Below are 22,486 nucleotides of genomic sequence, written 5' to 3'. Positions count from 1 at the left end.
CGATCTTTTCATTCTTTGGAGACTGTAATTTTCCTTTTCAAAACAACCCTTACCATTCTTTATAATATTTTATCTAAATAAATGAATGGTAGGGGAGAGACGTGAATATGGATCACATGGAGTGACTTGGCTTAGGGATGGTTGTGTTCATGACAGACATGAGTAAAAATAGATGAACTAAGTCAACCACCAATTGAGACCATTTTCTTCAAAGGCAGAGGAAAAAATTATCACAAAATTGTAAGTACCAGACATAAACCTTTGATTTTTTTTAAGTGTATTTATTTTGAGAGAGTGAGAGCGCATGTGTGCACATGGGGTGGACGGAGAATCCCAAGCAGGCTCTGTCCGCACTGTCAGCACAGAGCCCACCACAGGGCTCGATCTCACAAACCCTGAGATCATGACCTGAGCCAAAATCAAAAGTCAGATGCTTAACTGACCGAGCCACCCAGGCACCCCAATCCTGATTTCTTCTAAGTGACATTTAAAACTAGAAATAAGATTCGATAGCTTGGGTTATTTTATCTCCTTCACATGAGGATATCTTATAAAATATTGTGGTTCAGAATATCCAAGTGCTTCTACATGGCTTTAGTGATGGTCACAATGAATGCTCAGAAGGCAAGGATTGAAGTTAATCCCCTGCACAGAAAGAAAAACTGAGGTGTAGAGAGGTTAAGGCTCAAAGGCAAATGTTTAGGAGGCCCATGTGACACACAAGAATCAGAGCCAGGTCTTTGTTAAATGCCTGCTCCCCACTCCAAGAAGGCATTTAAATAATCTCTGGACATCAATAAATGTTTGTGATGTGTATGCTCATATAACAGAGTTTTAAAGTTTTTAGAAATAAAAATACTTTCATTTGAAAATTTAAAATTTTACCAATATTCCAGTGGCATCAAAAGGTAACAAGAAACACGTGAAATTGATTTTAATAACATTTTACTTCAGTCACAGGCATACCTTAGAGATACGGTGGGACTGGTTGCAGACCGCAATAAAGTGAATGTGACAATAAAGCAAGTCAAAGGAATTTTCTGGTTTCCCAGGGCATGTACACTATACTGTACTCCATTAAGTATGCAATGGCATTGTCTAAAAATCAGTGGACACACCTTTATTAAAAATATTTTAGGGGGGCACCTGAGTGGCTCAGTCAGTGGAGCACGTGACTCTTGATCTCAGGGATGTGAGTTCGAGCCTGACAATGGATGTAGGGATTACTGAAAAGCAAAATCTTTAAAAAAAATACTTAATTGCAAAAAAATGCTAACCATCATCTGAGCTTTCACCGAGTCACAATATTTTTGCTGGAGGAGATTCTTGCCTCTATGTTGGTGGCTGTTAACTGCTCGGGATGGGGATTGCTGAAGGTTGGGGTGGCTGGGAAATTCCTTAAAGTAAGCCAACACAGTGAAATTTGCTGCATTTTTCTCATGAACTATTTCTCTGTAGTCTGTGATGCTATTTGGTAGCATTTTACCTGCGGAACTTCCTTCAGAATTGGAGTCAAATCTTTGAAATCCTGCTGCTGCTTTATCAACTAAGTTTATGTGATATTTTAAGTCTTTTTTTTTTTTTTTTATCATTTCAAAAATCTTCCCCAGGAGTAGATTCCATCTCAAGAAACCACTTTCTTTGCTCATCCATAAGAAGTGAGTCCTCATCCATTCAAATTTTATCATGAGATTGCAGTTCAATATACTAATAATGAAAACATCTGTAATATTGTGAGAATTACCAAAATGTGGCAGAGACACAAAGTGAGCAAATGCTGTTGGAAAAATGGTGCCAACTGACTTGCTTGACCACAGGGCTGCCACAAACCCGCAATTTTAAGAAGTGTAAAAAGTGAAGCACGATAAAACAAGGTATGCCTTATATCTACATTTTATCATTTCAATATGTAATCACAACTTAAAAAGTATTAATGAGGGATTTTACCTTTTTTTTTTCATAGTAAGTCTTTAAAATTTGGTATTTTACAGTGACTCTGTTTCCTACTTTGGATTCTAAATTTTCAACTAAAATACTTCCTCCGTGTTTAGATTTCATAAAATTTACATTTGAAAAAGTAAATTCACATACCCAAGTTATTATAGGCATACTTAAAAGTTTTCCAGTAACTAAGAATCAATAGTTAATTAAACTTTAAAAAACCTAAAGTTCCTCAGTGGCACTCGGCATAATTCAAGTGCTCAAGAGTTCCATGTGGCCAGGGCCGCTATATTGGGCAACACTGATTTAAAAAGCTGCAAGAATGTTTGCTTAGGATTTGATATTAACAGAATGGCATTCAGAGCAGACGGTTTTTAATCTCTCAAAACTAACTTACTTTCTTGTAGCTTCACCTACCCACTGTTCTCATCAACAGAATTAAAAATTTTCTTAATTACATTTTCTTATAATATGCCATGTTTTCTAGTAAGGTTTAAACTGCATTCAGGTTTTATGTATAAATGTTTTCTGTTGAATTATGAAGAGGCTTATCTGCATTAAATGACTCCTGCAGCTCTCTCCAGTGCAAACACTGTAATACTAAAAGTGTTAACCCAATCCCTAAACCCAGTGTTAAAAAGGACACCAATATGTTTTTTACAGAACAGTGACTCCTTGGATATTTATCTAAATGGAACAATTTCTGAGAATCCAAAGGTGAAAATATTTTTATGCCTATGCAGTTTACTTCATTATCTCTTTACAAGCTGAATGTTTTAAAAATAAATGCTGAATGCTTAGGTGATAGACTGAATGATGGCAGCTATACAATTTCTTATTTAACTTAAACCTGTGTGACCCTTAAAATGATAAGACCCACTGATCAAAACAGATGCTCAAATCTTTACTGAAAATGAGCAATTAATCCTGTGCTCAAACTGGTGCAAAAACAGAATGAGGTGCAAATGCTGGTGCTCGAGAAGTGTGTCTGGAGGTGAGATGCCGCTGCCTCCTACACCTTGGACCTCATGTCTCTGGCCTGATCCCGCAGCTCCAGTGCCGCGATCGCGGAGAGGTGGACTTCATCGGGCCCATCTGCTATGCGCAGAGCTCGTGTTAGGGCATACCTGGAAAAACAAAAAGTGCAGGGATGGCAGGAGTTATCAAAGAGAAACCTGCTACTTTAATGTCAGTCATTCTGATTCTAAGCCAGGACTATTCATTTTTGAAATCTTGCCAAGACGGTGATGAGAAAAAGCACAAAGAAAATCAAGGAAAGTAAGCCCAAGGGCTTGGAAATGCCATTTAAAGTTCTCGCCCTGGGAAGAGGAATCTTAAGTGGCCCAGTGCAATGGGCTTAATCTCAGTCTTGGTTTGCTTTAGGGTTCTAGAAGTTGCTAGACCTAAGAGATACCTCAGGTAAGCCACAGGCAGTGAAGTTAAATATGTACCACTTCTATATGTAGTACTATATATTTAGTTCTTTCTTATGGTTAAAGATTTCTGGGAAAAACTGGTGGGGCACCAGATTCTCCAGTGTGCGAGAGAAGGTGGCAGGGGGCTGCGAGGTGACAGGCAATGGAGAGTGTTCCTCGGCTCCCAGCCACCAGAATCTGGACCTGAGATGGTCGCTGGCCTGAGGCATCCCTGCGGACGTGGCAAACAGACCTAAGGACATACTTACGCCCAGCTCTGGGCTCCCTTTGCCATCTGTGATCCTGTGTGATCCTACTGGTTTCAGGGTGAACCCCTATGCCATTTCCTCGCTAGTCCACGAGCCCCAATGTGCCCAGTGAAATAATTGTGATCCTAAGAGCAACCATTTATTGCACCTATATTACCTCATTTAGCTTTGAACTATACTTTTAGTGTCTGTATTTTCTTCTTAAACAGTGTCGAGGCAGCTATAGATTTCTAGTCCCATTCCAAGCCTGTCAGATGAAGACGATTACTAAGTGACATCTACTCACATGGTAGCCAGAGGGTAGTCCTGGGAAACACCTGCGCCTCCACACACTTGGATTGCCCGGTCAATAATTTTGCAGACGGCCCGAGGGGCAGCCACTTTAATCATTGCAATCTGCATAAGCAAGATATAAGGTTTCTCTCTTCGACAATATACAATGTGGCAGAATTTTATATAATCTGTATTTTCTTTGTGAAATGAGACAAGGGAACTTTCCCACATTAATTCATCACTGAAACAGGATCTTTGTTGGCATCCATCAAAGAGATCCGTTGTAATGCCACTAATGGCCATATTGCAATCAATACATTCTGGAATGAGAGATCTTTTCCAAATCATATTTTATTATTTATAACTTGATTGTTTCCAAAAGGATTTAAGGCAGCTGATAAATCACATTCATCACCTTAGGGATCATAAAAAAGAATTCAAGGGGCACCTGCTTGGCTCAGAGCATGCAACTCTTAATCTCAGGGTTGTGAGTTCAAGCCCCACGTTGGGTGTGGAGCCTACTTAAAAAAAAAAAAAAGTTAAAAAAAAAAAAAAGAATTCAAGAGCCTTCACTAATGAGTTCTCTTTTACCAATTTTATTGGCTTTTAGAATTAAACAATCACGTTCTTACTCCATGTAAGCCAGAAACATAAAGCAGGGAATGAAAGGAGTCTCTTATGAAACATTCACTATGTGGTAGCAAAGTGCTACACATTCTATGTCATCTTTGCCACTCTTCGCTAAACCCTAGGCCACAGGCAGAAAGATCAGATGCTTTGCCCAAGGCCACATGGCTAGCAGAAAGTGACATACTGCGTACAATTCCAAGTCTGTGTAGTCTAGCATTTCCCTCTTCCCTGTTGCATCTCAAGAATACTGAAGATATTCTGCACCCTGAAAATCATTCCTTAAAACAGGTAAGTGAAAGGAAAACTAGCAAGTGACCTGTATCTATAATCTTGAAAACCAAAATCACATGGAAACTTCCAATATTCTGAGTGCCATCAGGGTACCACGAAACCTGAAATGCCCAGTGGGTGAAACAAACTGAAGAAGCCTTGGCAGATGGTGGTCCAAGGGGCCTCACCTCCTTCTTAGCACCAGTGCTGCCTACAGTGTCGATGCTGTGGGCGGCTTTCAGGGTCAACAAACGTATCTTCTCAATGGCAATGCGGCTTTTAGCAATCCAGTGAGCCACAACCTCCTGCAGGGGGGAGCAAAGGGCAACAAAAAGGAGGAGTGGATAAGTTGTGAGTCCACATCCAATAGAACTTTGTAGTTTGGTAAAATACTCCAGGCTATTGACTGTTCCCAAGCCTTACTCTATTTTTATTTTACTTTATTTTTAATTTTTTAAAAAATTTACATCCAAATTAGCATATAGTACAACAATGATTTCAGGAGTAGATTCCTTAATGCCTTTTACCCACTTAGCCCATCCCCTCCCACAACCTGTTTGTTCTTCATATTTAAGAGTCTCTTAGGTTTTGTCCCCTTCCCTGTTTTTATTTTTGTTTCCCTTCCATTATCTTTTAATGGAAGAGTTGACTTACTTGATATATACCAGGCAACCACATACTTGTGGAATGCTACAATTAACATTGTTAGATTTTAGAAAGAAATTTTATTTGCTCAGAAAAATAATTTATTTTGGATATCTTGATGTCTAAAGTCAAGATGGCTGAATTGAGCAACCGTCTTATTGCTAAAACACTCCTCACTGGCCCTCCTGAATGCTAATCTCATAATCTCATTGAAACTTGGATAATGTCTGATGGTGGACCAGATTATAATCGAGATAATTCCCAGGACAATTTCAGTGTGGGGAAGGTGCAATAATAGTCCTTGGTTGTGTTGTTATTTAGTAACAATGACCTTTACCTTTGGTGAACAGTTCTATCAGTTGTACCCCACCTATAGATTGGTGTAGCCACAATCAAGATCTAGAACAATTCCATCTCCCCTTAAAGCCGATGCCCTTCTTTAGTCACACCCTCCCGAACCCCTAAACTCTCACAACCACTGATCAATTCTCAGTTATTATAGTTTTGGCTTTTTCAGAATGTCATACAAATGGAATCATGTAGCATGTATTCTTTAGAGACTGGCTACTTTCATTCCGCATAATGCTTTTGAGTGTCATTGACCAAGTTCTGGGTACCAACTGTTCATTCCTTTTTATGAATGAGTAGTATTCCATTGCAGGGATGTACCAGTTTGTTTAACCATTCACCTGCTGACAGATATTTGGGTGGTTTCTAGTTTTTGGTGATTAGCAGAGCTTCTATAACCATGTGCATACAGGTTTTTGTAAGACTATACTTTGCATTTTTTAAAGCAGATGTAGAGAATGGAATTATTAGATCATCTGGTAAATGCTTATAGGAAGCTGTCAGTTTTCCAGACCAGCTGTACCATTTTGCATTCCCACCAGCAGTTAATAATAGTTCCAACTGCTCTCAAAACCATCAGCACTTTTTTTTTTTTTTAACATTAGTCATTTTAACAGTGAGCAGAGCTCTTACATGGTAGTTTAAGTTTGCATTCTCTATGACTAATAATGTGGATCACCTCTTGATGTGCTTATTTGCCATCTATATATCTGCTTTGATGGCATGTCCATGTCATTTGCCCACTAAAATTGGATTGTTTTCTTACTGCTGTTTATTCTTTATTAAGTTCTTTATTAAGGATACAAGTCAGTTGTCAGATCGGCAGTTTGCAAATATCTTCTCCCAGTCTGTAGCATTTTCATTTTCTTAATAGTAACTTTTCAAAGGACAAATGTGATTAATTTAAATGATGTCCAATTTGTCAATTTTTTTCTCTTATGGTTGCTCTTTTGGTGCATGTCTAAAAACATTTTGCCTAATCCCAGGACACAAAGGTTTTTTTTTTGGTTTTTTTTTTTGGTTTTTTTTTTTTTTAAATAGAAGTGTTCTAGTTTTACCTTTTACATTTAGATCGATAATATATTTAGAGTTAAATTTTATGTGAGGTATGAGCTTTAGGACAAGGTTCATTTTTTTTTTCTTTTTGCCTATAAATGTTCAACCTTTCCAATACCATTTACTGTAAAGATTAACCTTTCCCCATGAACTACCTTTGCACCTATATAAAAAATCATTTGACCCATATTTTTATGAGATTATTTCTGAACTCAGTTCTGTTCCAAAGATCTATGTGTCTTTCCCCCTGCTAATACCACACAGTCATGGTTGTTGTAGTTTACAGTAAGTTTTTAGATCAGGTAGTGACCGTATTCCTCCAACTTTCTTCTTTTTCAAATTGTTTTGGTTAGTTTAGTTTCTTTGCATTTTGTATAATTTTTAGGACCAGTTGCTGATATCTACAAAAAAAGTCCTGCTGCGATTCAGATTAGGATTACATTAAATCTATAGATCAATTTGAAGACAGCTGACGTCTGTACTATTAGTTTAACAGTGCATGGACACAGTATTTGTCTATATTTAGGTTTCCTTTGATTTCTTTTATCAATTTTATAATTTTTAGCATTTGGATACTATATATGTTTTGTTAGATCTGTGTTTTAAAAGTCTATTGTAAATAGTATTTTTTGAATTTCAGTTTCTAGTTGTTCATTCCAGTTGTTCAAAAAATGGATTTTATGTGTTGATCTTATATCTCATGACTTTGCTCAACACAGTTCTAGGAAGGTTGTTTTGTTTGGTAGATCCCTCGGGATTTTCTAATAATCATGTTGTTTGTGAAGATGGGCAGTTTTACCTCTTTGTTTCCCTTAACTATATGCTTTTTTTTTTTTTTTTTTGGACTCACTGCATTGGCTAGGACTTCCTCTATGATGATAAATATGAGTAGTGAGAGTAAACATCCTTGCTTTGTTCCCAATCTTGGGGGAAAAGCATTTAGTCTTCCATCATTAATTTTTCAGATGCTCTGCACCGGGCTGAATAAATTCCTTTCTATTCCTAGTTTGCTGAGAGTTTACATCATGAATACATGCTGAATTTTGTCAAGTGCTTTTCTGGATCAGTTGACATGATTATGTGCTTTTTATTTTTCAGGCTAACATGGCAGATTACAATAATTTTTTTCTTAGGAATTACTGAGTATGAATCAGCCTTGCATTCCTGGGATAAACCTTACTTGGTTGTGGTATACTATTCTTTTCATATATTGCTGGACTTTATTTCCTAATAGGTTTTTGCATCTATATTAGTCTAGTTTGTTCTTATCTGGTTTTGGATTAGGGCAATTCTGGGCTCAAAATGAGTTGGCAAGTGTCCTCTGCTTCTACTCTGGAAAAGACTGCAGAGAATTGGTGTTATTTCTTCTTTACCTGTTTAGTAGCATTTACCAGTGATACCATCTGGGCCTGATGATTTCTTATTTCAGCAGAGTTTAAACTATGAATTCAACTGCTTTACTAGTTGCAGAATACTATGGTTATCTATCTCACCTTCAGTGAGTTTCAGTAGTTTATGGCTTTTGAGAACTCAGTCAAGTTGTTTATGTGCTCTGCACACATGCCTCAGTGTGTGGATACACTCAGAAACACTACAGATAAATCAAAATGGAATTCTAAAAATGGTAACTTAATCTAAAGGAATCAGGAAAAAGAAAACAGAAATGAAAAACAGAACAAACACAAAACAAAAAAATTAAATGGCAGACTTAAGACAAAGACTGATAGAGTGGATTGAAAAACATGACCCACCTAAATGCCATCTAGAAGAAATAAACTTCAAATATAATGATATAAGCAAGATGAAAGCAAAAATAAGAATAAAAAATATATAGTATAGAAACAATCAAATGAAAGTAGAAACAGCTATATTAATATCATGTAAGGCAGACTCTGAACAAAGAAAATCACCAAAGACGTAGAGGGTTATTATACAATGATAAAAGGGCAAATTGTAAATGTATATGCATCAAACAGTGGAGCTGCTGAATATGTATATATAAAACAAAAACCTGATAGAAACCAAAGGAGCAGTAAACCAATCCACAATCCTTGTTGGAGACTTGAACACCCCTCTCTCAACTACTGAGAACAACTAGACAGAAAATCCGCAAGAATATACAGCAATTTAACAACACTACCAAGCAATGTTCCACCCAACAGAGTACACATTCTTTTCAAGTGTCCTCAAACATATAATAAGATAAACCATATCCTGAGCCATAAAACAAATCTCAACAAATCTGAAAGAAATGGAATAATACAGACTTTGTTTATAACCACAATGGGATCAAACTAGAAATTAAGAACAGAGGAACAGAAAAATCTCCAAACGCTGGAAACTAAGTAACATACCTTTAAATAATTCATGTGTTAAAGAAGAGTCTCAAAGGAAATTGAAAAAGACACTGAGCTGAATTGACATGAAAACACAATATATCACAATCTGTGGGACACAGGTAAAGCAGCACTGAGGGAAATTTATAGCACTAAAAACATACATTAGAAAAGAGGAAAAGTCTCAATTTAATAATCCATGCTATGGCCTCAAGAACCAAAATAAAAGAGCAAAATAAATCCAAAGAAAGCAAAAGAAAGTATATAATAAAGAGCAGAAATCAGTAAAATTGAAAAAAAAGAGAAAATCAATAAAACAAAGATCCTGTTAATGTTAAACCCTAATATAACAATTATATTTGATAGTTTTATGTATTAATAATATATTTTATATTCTTTGAAAAGATCATTAAGAGCAACAGGCCTCTAACAAGACTGACAAAGGAAAAAGGCACAAATTACCAATGTCAGGAATGAAACGGGGGATATGTCACTAAAGACCCTGCAGACATCAATAGGGTAACAAGAGAATGTTATGAACATCTCTAAACAACAAACTTGACAGCTTAGATAAAATGGACCGCTTCTTCAAAAAACACAACCACCCACAATTCATTCAATATAAAACAGATAAATTGAATAGCCCTATAACTATTAAGGAAATCAATCTTCAAAAAAGCTACCTCCCGGACCCAAATCTCCAGGCCCAATGGGTTCATTAGAGAACTCTTACCAAATGTTTAAAGATGAATTAACACCAATCGAGACAATCTCTTCCAGAAAATAAAAGAGATGGGAAAACTTCCCACATCACTTTGTAAACACAGTATTATCCTAATATCAAAATCAGATAAAGACAGTACAAAAACAAAACAAAACAAAAAACTACTGACCAATATCCCTCATGACTCCACATTCAGAAATCCTTAACAAAACATTAGCAAGTAGAATTCAGCAATATATAAAAAAGAATTATACACCATGACAAAGTTGGGATTATTTCAAGGATGCAAAGCTGGTTCAGTATTTGAAAATCAATTAATGCACTCTACCATCTTAAAAAGGCTAAAGCAGAAAAATCACATGATCATATAAATCAATGCAGAAAAATCATTTCACAAAATTCCATTCATTCATGATAAAAGATAAAAATCCTCAGAAAACTAATTACAGAGGGGAACTCAATGAAGAATATCTAAAAAAAAAAACCTATGGCTTGGAGCGCCTGGGTGGCTCAGTTGGTTAAGCATCCCACTTTGGCTCAGGTCATGATGCGGTCCGTGGGTTAGAGCCCCACGTCGGGCTCTGTGCTGCCAGCTCGGAGCCTGGAGCCTGCTTCGAATTCTGTGTCTCCCTCTCTCTCTGACCCTCCCCTACTCGTGCTCTGTCTCTCTCTCTGTCAAAAATAAATAAACATTAAAAAAAACCTATAGCTAACATTATTACTTAATGTTCCCCTAAGATTGAGAACAAGGCAAGGATATACACTCTCTCCTTTGTTATTCAATAAAGTGTTAGAGGTTCTAGCCAGTGATATTAAGCCAGAAAAGGAAATAAAATATATACGTATCTGAAAGGAAGAATTAAAACTTTCTCATACTTGGAGATGACACCATGGTCTACAAAAAAACAAACAAAAAACCCACCCAATCTACAAAACTAATAAGTGAGTTTGGAAAGGTCACTGAATTTTAAGATAAACATACACAAATCAATTATATTTATATATACCATTAATGAACACATGGACACCAAAATTAAAAGCACAATATCATTTATAATCACTCAAAAAACTAAAATACTTAGATGTAAATATAACAAAATGTATAGGATTTGTATGCTAAAAGCTACACGTAGATGATAAAAGCTAAATAAAGTGGAGAGACATACTGTGTTCACAGATTAGAAGACACAACATAATAAAGATGTCATTTCTTCCTAAACTGATATATAGGTTTAACACAATTCCTATCAAAATCTCAGGAGGATTTTTTGAAGCCATAGACAAGATTATTCTAAGTTCATATGGAAAGGCAAAGGAACTAGAATTTTGAAGAGAATAAAGTGAGATGAATTAGCCATTCTGATTTTAAGATTAATTATGTAACTATGGTAATCAAGACTGCATGGTATTGGCAGAGGGGCAGACATAGATAAAAGAATACACCAGAGAACCAGAAATAGACCCACACAAATATGCCTAATTTTTGAGAATGATGTAAAACAATTCCATTAAGGAAAGCTAGCCTTTTCAACAAATGGCGCTGAGCACGTGGACATCCATAGGCAAAGAAATAAACCTTGACCTAATTCTCATATACCTTATACAAAAATTAACTCAAAATAGATTGCAGACTCATAGAAAAAAATTATAGAAGAAAATCATCAGGTTCTAGGGCGAGGCAAAGTGTTCCTAGACTTGAGACTAAAAACACGATCCATAAAAGGAAAACTGACAAATTAGAGCTCATCAGAATGAAACAATTTTGGTCTGTGAAAGACCCTGTTAAGGGGATGAAAAGATGAAAAGATAAGCTACAGAGACAGAGAAAATATTTGCAAGTCAATATTTAGCGATGGAATTAGCTAGAAAATATGAAGAACTCTCCAAATTCAGCAATTAAAAAGCAAAACACACACACACACAAAATCCAGGAAGAGCATGAGCATAAGACATGAATCAACGAGGATATAAGATGGAAAATAGTCACATGAAAGATGTTCAAACATGACTAGCCATTAGGAAAATATAAATTAAAACCACAATGAGTTATTACTATAAACCTATTGGATGGCTAAAAGAAAATTAAAAACCAGTGACAACACCATATGCTGGTGGGGATGTGGAAAAACTGGATCATTACTACACAGCTGGTGAAAATGAAAAACAGTATAGTCACTCTGGAAAAGAGTTTGCTGGTTTCTTTAAAAACGAAACATGCTACTACCACATGACCCAGCATTCTTGGGAATTAATCCCAGAGAAAGAAAAGACTTATGTTCACACAAACACCTGTACATGAATGTTTATAGCTGCTTTAATTGTATCAGCCACAGACGGGAAACAACCCAGATGTGCCTCATCAGGTAAACAGCTAAACTGTGAGAATCCATACCAAAGAATACTACCCAGACATAAAAAGGAACCAACTATTGGGGCGCCTGGGTGGCTCAGTCGGTTGAGCGTCCGACTTCGGCTCAGGTCGTGATCTCACAATCCGTGAGTTCGAGCCCCACGTCGGGCTCTGTGCTGACAGCTCAGAGCCTGGAGCCTGATTCAGATTCTGTGTCTCCCTCTCTCTCTGAACCTCCCACATTCATGCTCTCTCTCTGTGTCTCAAAAATCAATAAAGGTTAAAAAAATTAAGAAAAAAAAAAAAGGAACCAACTATTGATACACATAACGTGGATGAATCTCCAAGAATTATGCAGAGTGAAAAAAAACCAACCCCAAAAGTTTATATACTATATGATTCCATTCTTGAAATGATAGAATTATAAAAATGAATAAGAGATTAAAGGTTGTCAGGGGTTAATGAGGAGGTGAGGATAAGAAATGAGGAAGTGGGTATGGCCATGAAAGGACAAGATGAGGGATCCTTATGGCAATGTAAATTTTTTTTTTAAGTTATTTACAGAGAGCGCGCACAGAGGGGCAGAGAGAGAATCCCAAGAAGGATCCACACTGTCAGTACAGAGCTTGATGTGGGGCTTGAACTCATGAACTGTGAGATCATGACCAGAGCCAAGATCAAGAGTTGGATTCTCAACCGACTAAGCCACGCAGGCACCCCAATGATGGAAATGTTCTAGATCTGGACTATATCAATGACAATATCCTGGTTCTGACTTTGTAGTCTAGTTTGGCAAGATTGTTACCATTGGGGGAAACTTAGGAAAGGGAATAAGGGATCTCTCTGTATTATTTCTTACATCTGTATGTGAATCTATGATGACCTCAAAATAAAAATTTTAATTAAAAAAAGTTGGTACTTGTTTCTTAATTGTCTTAGTAAGTTTTCTCCATTGGTAAAAACTTCGAAGAGAAGTGGGAGGTAAGTGGAGAATAGGGGGACCAAAACTTATCATAAATCCCACAAGCAAGCAAACATTGAGAATTCAGCACTGAAACTCAGTAGACAATAACAAATGCTTCTGGTTAACCGTATGGGTTTTTGTTGTTGTTCCCAATCCTAGTCATAGAACTGCTGTTTACAGTAGAGAACCATATTTGTCAAGTTTGACCAGCAGCCAATTACAGTACAATTATTTGAGCCACGTTAACCTTCCACAGTCATTTTTATGCTTGGTTATGTTTGTGCTAGTACATTTCTTAAACAGTGGCTATTTGATCAGTTTCCCTAAAACAGAGATGTTCAATATGGTAGCTGCTATTAACCACATGTGGCTATGAGCATTTGAAATATGCCTAGTCTGAATTGAGATGCATTACAAGTGTGAAATCTACAACCAATTTAGAAAAATGGGTATTTTTTTAAAAAGAAAGTAAAATATCTTATTAATAATACTTTTATATTTCATGTTGAAATGATAACATTTTGGATATAGTGAGTTAAGATATATTACAAATATCAGTTTCTTCTGTTTCTTTTTACTTTTAAAAAATGTAGTTGATAGAAAATTTTAAATTACATTTGTGTGTCACCAGTATATTTCTATCAGATGACTCCCTAGAGGTTGAAACCAGGCTATGCATTAACAATTTCAAACAAGGCCCAGTGGTAAGTGAGTATATTTTTGATGGCTGTAAAGCTGGGTGATTATAACTTCATGAACAGACTATAAATACATTTATTTCTTAGCTTTGGAATAAAGGAAAGTGTTCTCAGCTGGGTCTCTATAGACCCTAGATTTGCTTAAAAGCATTAAGTGGATAGAAACTGACTGCTCTAAGGAGTTGTCAGATTTATTTACTAAAACAGAATTTTGATACAGAACTTTTTGCTTTAGTGCCTGGAATAATTTAGAAGGCAGCTGGAAAGAATCTCCAAATTCATGGAAATGGAATGTTACTTTCATAAATTGAAAAAAAAATCTGGCTCAGATTTTTGTTTATGATATGCCTCCACATCTCTTTTGCTTCTGCCAGATTATTTTCTTTGTGCCAAGTGCAAGAAGTTTCCAGTGAAGGGAGGCATATTTTTGAAAAGCTGGGGCTTGTTCTGCTTGATACATTAACTTACAAAAAGCAGGAGGGAAATCTCCCTCTGATACAGTGTTAAAAACATCTCTCATGAAACTTAAGCAGAGTGCTTTTATGTGTTTAAGAGGTCTGTGGGGCAACCTCTCTGTGCCCACCCTTCATCCTGCTCCGGGGTTTGGGTGGCAATCTTGAAAAGAGAAAAGTGTATGTAGGAAGTGATATTGACGCCACGAGCAACTCTTTAGCTCATACACAGAGCAGCACGGAGTTGTATCCACAACCCCAAAAATTCATACCTTACTTTCTCCTACAGTGTCCATCCAACAGCTGAACCCTTGCCATCACCATATATTAAAAGGGTTCCCCACAGATTACTCCTAGGTGTGCACCATAAGATAGGCTGTATTTTCCCATAAAACTGTGTTACAACTAAATTACAGATATGCTGAATAATATCACAAAAAGCAAACATAGCCTACAGGAATTTAAAATAAAAAATATACTACGAAATTTTAAAAGATGCTCACAAATGTACTTGACAAGGGGACCAAAGTACTAAAACACACGTGTCCAGCAAACACAAACACAATTCTACCACCCCACTAAACCGTTAGCATCCTAAGTACTGAATATGTAAAAAATAATTTTTCTTGACTTAAAAGTTACAAGGGTTTTTGGGAGATGACTTGAATATCCCACTTCTCTTATAAAGTTTTCCAAGGAAGTTGGAATGACAGCTTCTTTTCCCTCTTGATAAATATTCTCTAATTCTGACTATACTGCTCACATGTAACTATATTGTTTACTCTGCTTTGTAAACAACAGACTTAGCAGTACATAATTTATAGTTGGGAATTCAAAAAATCACGAACATCCCACCAAATACTGATCCCATTTCTACTTGCAGTTTTCCAGTGACAGGGAACTCATTTCCTAGACTTCCTAGGAGTTCGGAATCTAGAAGTGGGGGCAAGGATGCTAAGGATAAGGGATATGGAGGAGAACAAAGAAAGGCAAAGAATGGCAGTCCATTCCATTTTTTGATCTCTCTCCTTTTACTGAGCTTTAGGTTATTTTCCTATATTTCCTCACGTACTCCCTCCAGAAAGCCAAAGAACAAGGCCAATCCCTCTTCTTTATGACAGCCTTCTCTACAGAGAAGTGCTAATGTACCAGGTTCTCTAGAGAGCAAGAATCTGAGAAAGTTGAAGGAATTGTCCATACTGTTTGCACTGAGGTGTTGAAGCACTTTAGGAATTATTTAATCTTTCACAAAGCTAAAGATCTCCATCAGACTATATTTAAGTACAGACATAAATATACTTTATGGGGGAAAAACCCATCTTATTTATGTAGAGGAGATCTCTCTATGACCAAGTAATGCTATTTTGTTTCAAGGTCAGTAGCGCACGGGGCTACAATAAACTCAAGTAAGTAATCATCCTTACATGTGAAAACAGTTTCTTGTTAAAGGCCACCCTTTTTGTTGCCCGTTCACACATGATCTGCAAAGCACGTTCTGCCAGACCTACTATTCTCATACAGTGGTGGATTCTACCAGGTCCAAGGCGGCCTTGGGCGATTTCAAATCCCCTGCCTACACCTATAAGAAAGAAAGAAGAACATGAAAGTGACCACAGCCATTTACTTTGTTATCTAAATAAATGCTGAGAAAATGATGAACTGCCCTCAATGAAAATGGCATTCTGGTAGGAAAAAAGTCAGTTCTGTAATAATGTTCATTATTTGTAGAACTTTTTTTTTTGTGGGGAGAGGGGGACTAGAAAATCTTTTTTTTTGTTTTTAATTTAAATCCAAGTTAACATATAGTGTAGTATTGGTTTCAGTAGAATTTAGTAGTTCGTCACTTACATATAACAGCCAGTGCTCATCCCAACAAGTGCCCTCCTTAACGCCCATCACCCATTCGGCCCATACTCCCACCCTTCTCCCTGCCAACAACTGTCAGTTTGTTTTCTGTATTTAAGAGTCTCTTATAGCTTGCCTCCCTGTTTGTTTTTTTTTAATTTTTCCTTCCTTTCCCCTATGTTCATTTGTTGTGTTTCTTAAATTCCACCTATGAGTGAAATCATATATTTGTCTTTCTTTGCCTTACTTCATTAGCATAATACACTCTAGTTCCATCCATGTTGTTGCAAATGTTGAGATTTCATTCTTTTTGATTGCTGAGTAATAATCCACTGTATATAGGTACAACATCTTCTTTACCCATTCATCAGTCGATGGACATTTGGGTTCTTTTCATAATTTGGCTATTATTGATAGTGCTGCTATAAACATTGGGGTGCATGTGCCCCTCTGATCTCTATGTTTTTTAAACCACAATCATTAAACATTTTAATCCAATTTAAGAATGTCTCCTGAGTACCAACTATGCATATGCTGTTTTATAAATGCTGTAATGGTTATAAAGGTAAATAAGACACAGTCCCTTCACTAGGAGTTTGGAATCTAGAAGCGGGGGCAAGGATGCTAAGGATAAGGGATATGGAGGAGAACAAAGAAAGGCAAAGGAAAGAGAGCTTGTATCCTCAGGACTCGGCAGGCAGCAGGGGTTTATTGAGAGGATGGGGTGAAGAACACAAAAACCTTTCTGAAAGAGGTACCACTTGAGATGTTCTCTGAAGGTTGGGTAGGATTCCAATAAGCAAGAGGGTCAAGTCATTCCAGGTATTCAGTATGCAAAGTTATTTATGATTCTAATGTGTTTGTATGTAAGACTTAAATTCAGAAAGTACTGTGAGGTTTTCTTAAAACAAGTAGAGGCCTGAAGATCATATTTTAGGAAACAGTGTGTCGCTCTGAATTGTGTATTTTTTGTATTTAGCTAGGTTTTCAATTAATGTGATATATAAAACCATATCAAACACTTAAATAAAACATTATTCCATGTAAGAAAATCCACCAAATGGAAAAATGTTCTCTTACAAATGGGGTAAGAGGGAAAGGTATCTAAGAGGGAAAAATACCTAAATTAAGGTAGACTTCATATCTTTTCCAGATTTAGACCTGAAAATATTTTAGTACACAGTACTGGAGAATCATTTTTCCAAAGTTATCTCACCTAATATTATATTGGTGGCAGGAACTCGTACTTGATTAAAATGGATCTCAAAATGTCCTCCATGTAAATAATCTATAAAATAGAAAATATAATTTTGAAGATCAAAATGGGTTGACCAAAAAATACTCGTATGTAATTAATATTACTCAAAAGAAGTCCAAGTTAAAAGCCTCATATGTCACAGATATTCCTAGGTAGATCTTGAACTCTGAACCCCTAGCACCCTAGAACCCAGAAAACTCAACTGTTCCACTTCGAAGAGATTTTAGAAATCATTTGATCCAGAGGTTTTCAAACTCATTCTCTGAAGTTGTAGAGTTACTAGAAGGGAAGGCATTTTCATACATCCAATCAGATCATTATTGTTTGATTATTGCTTCTTTTCTGAGACTTTTTTTATGTATGGCCTTCCACAGAAAATTATGCTTGGAAAAAAAAAAAAAGCTTCCAATAGTTCAAAAGTCGAAAGTGAGTAATGTGATTCAGGTTTCCTATTTTATCATTGTGTAAACCAATGCCCGGACATGCAAAGCGCCTGCTCAAAGGGACAGAACAGGCTCAGCACAGATTGGGCCTTGAGGTATGTGTTCTCCCAGTCCAGGCTTGTTCACTATGTGTTTGCCTCTGGGAAATGCTGGCATTTGACAGAGAATGGGAACACATTCACACTCTTGTCTACGTCACACCGCCCACCCTTCCTTACTGCCTCCCCAACCCCTGGTTCTGGAGATAATCTCAGGCTAACTCCACACCCTTTTCCTGTCAGAATAGACATTAATAATCAACCTTCTCTACAATTGTTTCTTTTGGCCTTGGGCATGGGGAGTTGGAGAGGTGCTAGTGAATTTGTCTCACTGCAAATTCAAACACAGGCTCTGAAGTGGAGGTTATTTCCAGGCAACCTAAATTATAAATCCATTTTGGGGGGTCTTCAGGCTATTGCTCTGCAACCCGACAAATTCCCATTCACAATTTGCTCCAGTGAACTTGTTCATCACCTTCTTGCAAACGACACTTAATCTGTGGGTGCATCCTATGGAAGGTGATGCCAAATGTTCTCTAAAACTCTAAGTCTTTCATCTGCTACTTGAACATTTTTATTAGCCATATTCAACAATAAAGAGAAAGCCAGGGTCACCACAGAGCCTGAGGTTCAATAAACTTTTCCATAGCATTTATTACCTGCTAAGTTGCTATAATTTACTTATTTACATGTTTGTAGTTATCACCTGTCTCTTTCCCCTATCATGTAAGCTCTATGAGGTCAGAGATCCTAACCTATTGTGCTCACTAATGTATTCTAAGCACCTAGAACAGTGGTCAGCCCTCAATAAATACTTGCTGAGTGAATTACCTGGGCAGCAAGGCAACAACGAGCATGAGCTTGAGCTGGGTGGCCAGAAACAAAAGTATCCTTGCTTCTTAGAAATTCCACCCAAGCACAGAAGAATGGAAAAGTTTTGCATTCAAATCGATCAAAACTCATTGCTTATTTTTCAAAGTACATTTTAGGGGTGCCTGGGTGGCTCAGTCGGTTAAGCATCCGACTTTGGCTCTGGTCATGATCTCGCGGTTTGTGAGTTCAAGCCTCGCGTCGGGCTCCGTGCTGACAGCTCAGAGCCTGGAGCCTGCTTCTGATTCTGTGTCTCCTCCTCTCTCTGCCCCTCCCATGCTCATGCTCTGTCTCTCTTTGTCTCTCAGAAATAAACGCCAAAAAAAAATTAAAAAAAAAAAAAAAAAGTAGATTTAAAAAAAATGTTTATTTGTTTATTTTGTGAGGGTGAGGGGAGACCGGGAATCCTAAGCAGGCTCCACGCTGCCAGCACAGAGCCCAGTGCAGGACTTGAACCCACGAACCGTGAGATCATGACCTGAGATGAAAACAAGAGTCAGACAGTTAACTGACTGAGCCACCCAGGTGCTCCAGAACTCATTGCTTATTAATAGCCCTTGCAGTTCGATTGGTTAAGAAAGCTAAACTTGAAGATAAAAGTGAATTTCATTGTGGATTATATAGATTTAATTTTTCTAAGTCTATTTCGTTAATCCATTTTGCTGGATGACAAACAGAGTTACTGTTCCTTGAATACAATCTACCCTTTCTCAAAAGTAAACAAAGTGAGGTCCAGTGCTGTATCAGCTTTATTTGCTCTATTCTGAGTTCCACTGACATTTATGTATGTATGCATATATATACATATATGTGTGTGTGTGTGTATACACACACACACACACACACACACACACACACACACACACACATATATTCCCCCCCCCCCACCACTGGCATTTATATTAAGATAGTTGTCAGCACCAAAGGATTTCTAAGAACACATTTCCTATATTATAATGCTGTTACCTTCAGTGTTACTGCATATTCCCGTCTTCCTGCTAGCTAATGCATGCTTATCTTGGTTGAGTACTTACCCATATAGCCAAAAATTGACAAAGGCCTTATTATTTCTACTCCAGGTGTGTTGATAGGAACAAGAACCATGGTGTGTTGTTTGTGTCTGGTTAAAGAAAAGCAGATGTTAGGAAAAGTTTGCTATGTGGAAAAATAAAACAGATGCTAGGTGGAGTTGCAATTGTCATTTTTTTTGTTGTTGTTACCACGTAATCATGTAAGCAATGATGTCTGGAATGGGAATTGTGTAAAAGGCATACATCAGGCACAGTTGGATGCAGGCTGTATTTGGGAACAATAACAGTGATAAGTTGAAAATAAGTTAAAGTTATTTGATTGAGCTTCTCATTGCTCAGAGTGGAAACTAGGAACTGATATACAGTATCAAATGTTGCAAGACTATCGCCTTTGATCTAAATATATAATCACTTAATTACTTACAGACAGTTCTGAAAATTTCTATATGTCTCATAATCTGACCCAAACAGCTTTGAGGATTCAGCAACACTTTTTAATACAAGAAATTCCACATTGAAGAATGCATAGAAACACCCCCTAAAATGTTCCTAGATATAATCTTACAGCAAAACAATTGTGAAACACAAATGTAACATTAATCTCATAATATGCTTTATATTATTATGATTTGTAATTCTAAATGGTGCATTTTAAGTAAATTATGTGGGTAGAAAGAGTAGTTCTTATTCCCAAATAAATTTTTCAATCACAATTATTTTATTACCTGGCTGCAGAGGTATTTTTAGTTCTTCCCAAAACAATTGCGATTGTGCACTTTGGATTCCCAGCTCCTAAAATCAGGGAGAAAATAAGCAGAATACATCATAAAAAGGAATTTTTAGTCTGACATTTCACCCTAGAAGTTCTAATCCTTCCAAGTTTATCTTGCAAAAAAATAGGAAGAAAATCCTTGATTCATTAAAAAATGCTTATGTATAAAACTGTACATCACCCAAGAAAAATGATCAGGCAAAGCCAAGAATGGACTTCATTAATGAGACCTGCTGCACAAAAATAATCAGAAGTCAAAGCCCCGAAACGGCTGCAACCCTTAAGGACGGCTGCCCCATTCATACTATCGTGGCCTGTTAGAAAGGTTGTGAAATTTTTCTAGTGTATCTCGTCCTGTTTAGATCTCATATTTTCTGACATATGGACAAGAAAATTTTTTTTTCAGTTTATTTATTTGGAGAGAGAGTGACAAAAAATGAGGGTCAAAGAGAGGGAGGGAGAGCGAGAATCCCAAGCAGGCTCTGCCCTATTAGCCCCATGTAGGGCTCAGATTCATGAACTGTGAGATCATGACCTGAGCCAAAATCAAGAGTTGGAGTTACCCAGGCGACCCTGGACAAGAAAGTACTTAAACTCATATGATATTAACTACCCAACCAGTGGCTGAGAAAGATATCATTTCCCCAGGCATGAATTTGGGTGAAGGTTCATTGGTCTGAGGATCTCAGTACCTATCCAGACTACGCCATCTGGTCTAGATATTTTTTGAGAGAGAGAGAGAGAGAGAGAGAGAGAGAGAGAGAGAGAGAGAGAGAGCGCGCGCGCACTAGTGTGGGTAAGGGGCAGAGGGAGAGAGCAATTTTTTTGAGAGAGAGAGGAAGAGAGAGAGAGAGCACACAAACGGGGGAGTGGAGGAACGGTGCAAGAGGGAGAGAAAGAGAATCTTAAGCAGGCTCCATATTTAGCACAGAGCCCAATGCAAGGCTTGATCCCACAACCCTGGGATCATGACCTGAAATCAAGAGTCAGATGCTCAACTGACTGAGCCAGCCAGGTGCCCCAGAGAGACAGAGAGAATCTTGAGCAGGCTCCATGCTCAATCCCACGACCCTGGGATTATGACCTGAGCTGAAATCAAGAGTCAGATGCTTAACCAACTGAGCCATCCAGGTGCCCCTTTATTTTCTTATAGTTTGTGATCATACTAGGAGATGTATGTGCTGAGATCTGTGTTATTTGAAATATGCATGAATATAGTTTAATTTATAAATTAGGCATAGTAAGAGATAAACAACTACAACTAACAATAAAATAGAACAATTAAAACAACATACTATAACAACAGTTTGTCAATGTTGTTGATTAGGCAAGAAATAGGGACCAAGGCAAGCAGAGATAAAGAAACAGAAGGATTAAAGTCAAGAGTAAAGTTAGAGAAAAGGGGTTTACTTTAAACCCCAACACTCACATTTGAAATTTTAAAATTCCTTACAGTTGAGTATCTGGCTCTATAGAAGAAACAAATGAAATAGAATGTACAGTTATGGCTCTTGTGTTTTCATTCTATCTGAGGAGATACGAAATAAATAAAAAACCATACAGTGGAAACAATCTAAAATTTGCTAGAGTTCAGAATGGAAACTGAATTGGTAGCTTTTCTAAAACCAACTTGGAGAGATTCAAGATGGCAAAAATTTATGTTTGTCCCCCATTGCTCCTGAGATTCCACTGAAATAAAAATATTAAAGTACAATGAAGGGATTACCATAACAGAAAAGGAAGTAGAGAAGGTGAGGGATAGAACTGGGGATGTTGGTGGTGACCAACGGTTGAGAGATTTCAATAAATATCTAGGAAAAAGATAAAGGCAAGTTGACCAATGAAATGGGCAGAGAAG

The 22,486-nt window shown here is 37.1% G+C and overlaps 1 protein-coding gene across 2 annotated transcripts in view; it reads right to left on the bottom strand.

Annotated features, from left to right (window-relative positions):
- Window positions 1-928: 928 nt before the first annotated feature.
- ACAD11 (acyl-CoA dehydrogenase family member 11) overlaps window positions 929-22,486 on the bottom strand; it is a 93,299-nt gene continuing 71,741 nt past the window's right edge. For both annotated transcript variants that reach the window (XM_003992118.6, XM_045037594.1), the window contains 7 exons: window positions 20,582-20,648; window positions 19,860-19,945; window positions 17,433-17,504; window positions 15,796-15,950; window positions 4,987-5,103; window positions 3,912-4,021; window positions 929-3,068 (listed from right to left, as the gene is read on the bottom strand). In XM_003992118.6, coding sequence (XP_003992167.2) covers window positions 2,954-3,068; window positions 3,912-4,021; window positions 4,987-5,103; window positions 15,796-15,950; window positions 17,433-17,504; window positions 19,860-19,945; window positions 20,582-20,648 — 722 coding nt within the window. In that variant the 3' untranslated portion in view covers window positions 929-2,953. The remainder of the gene's footprint in view (window positions 3,069-3,911; window positions 4,022-4,986; window positions 5,104-15,795; window positions 15,951-17,432; window positions 17,505-19,859; window positions 19,946-20,581; window positions 20,649-22,486) is intronic.

Source organism: Felis catus, chromosome C2 (genome assembly GCF_018350175.1).
Source record: "Felis catus isolate Fca126 chromosome C2, F.catus_Fca126_mat1.0, whole genome shotgun sequence".
Lineage (NCBI taxonomy): Eukaryota > Metazoa > Chordata > Mammalia > Carnivora > Felidae > Felis > Felis catus.
This window is presented reverse-complemented; position numbering and strand designations above follow the sequence as displayed.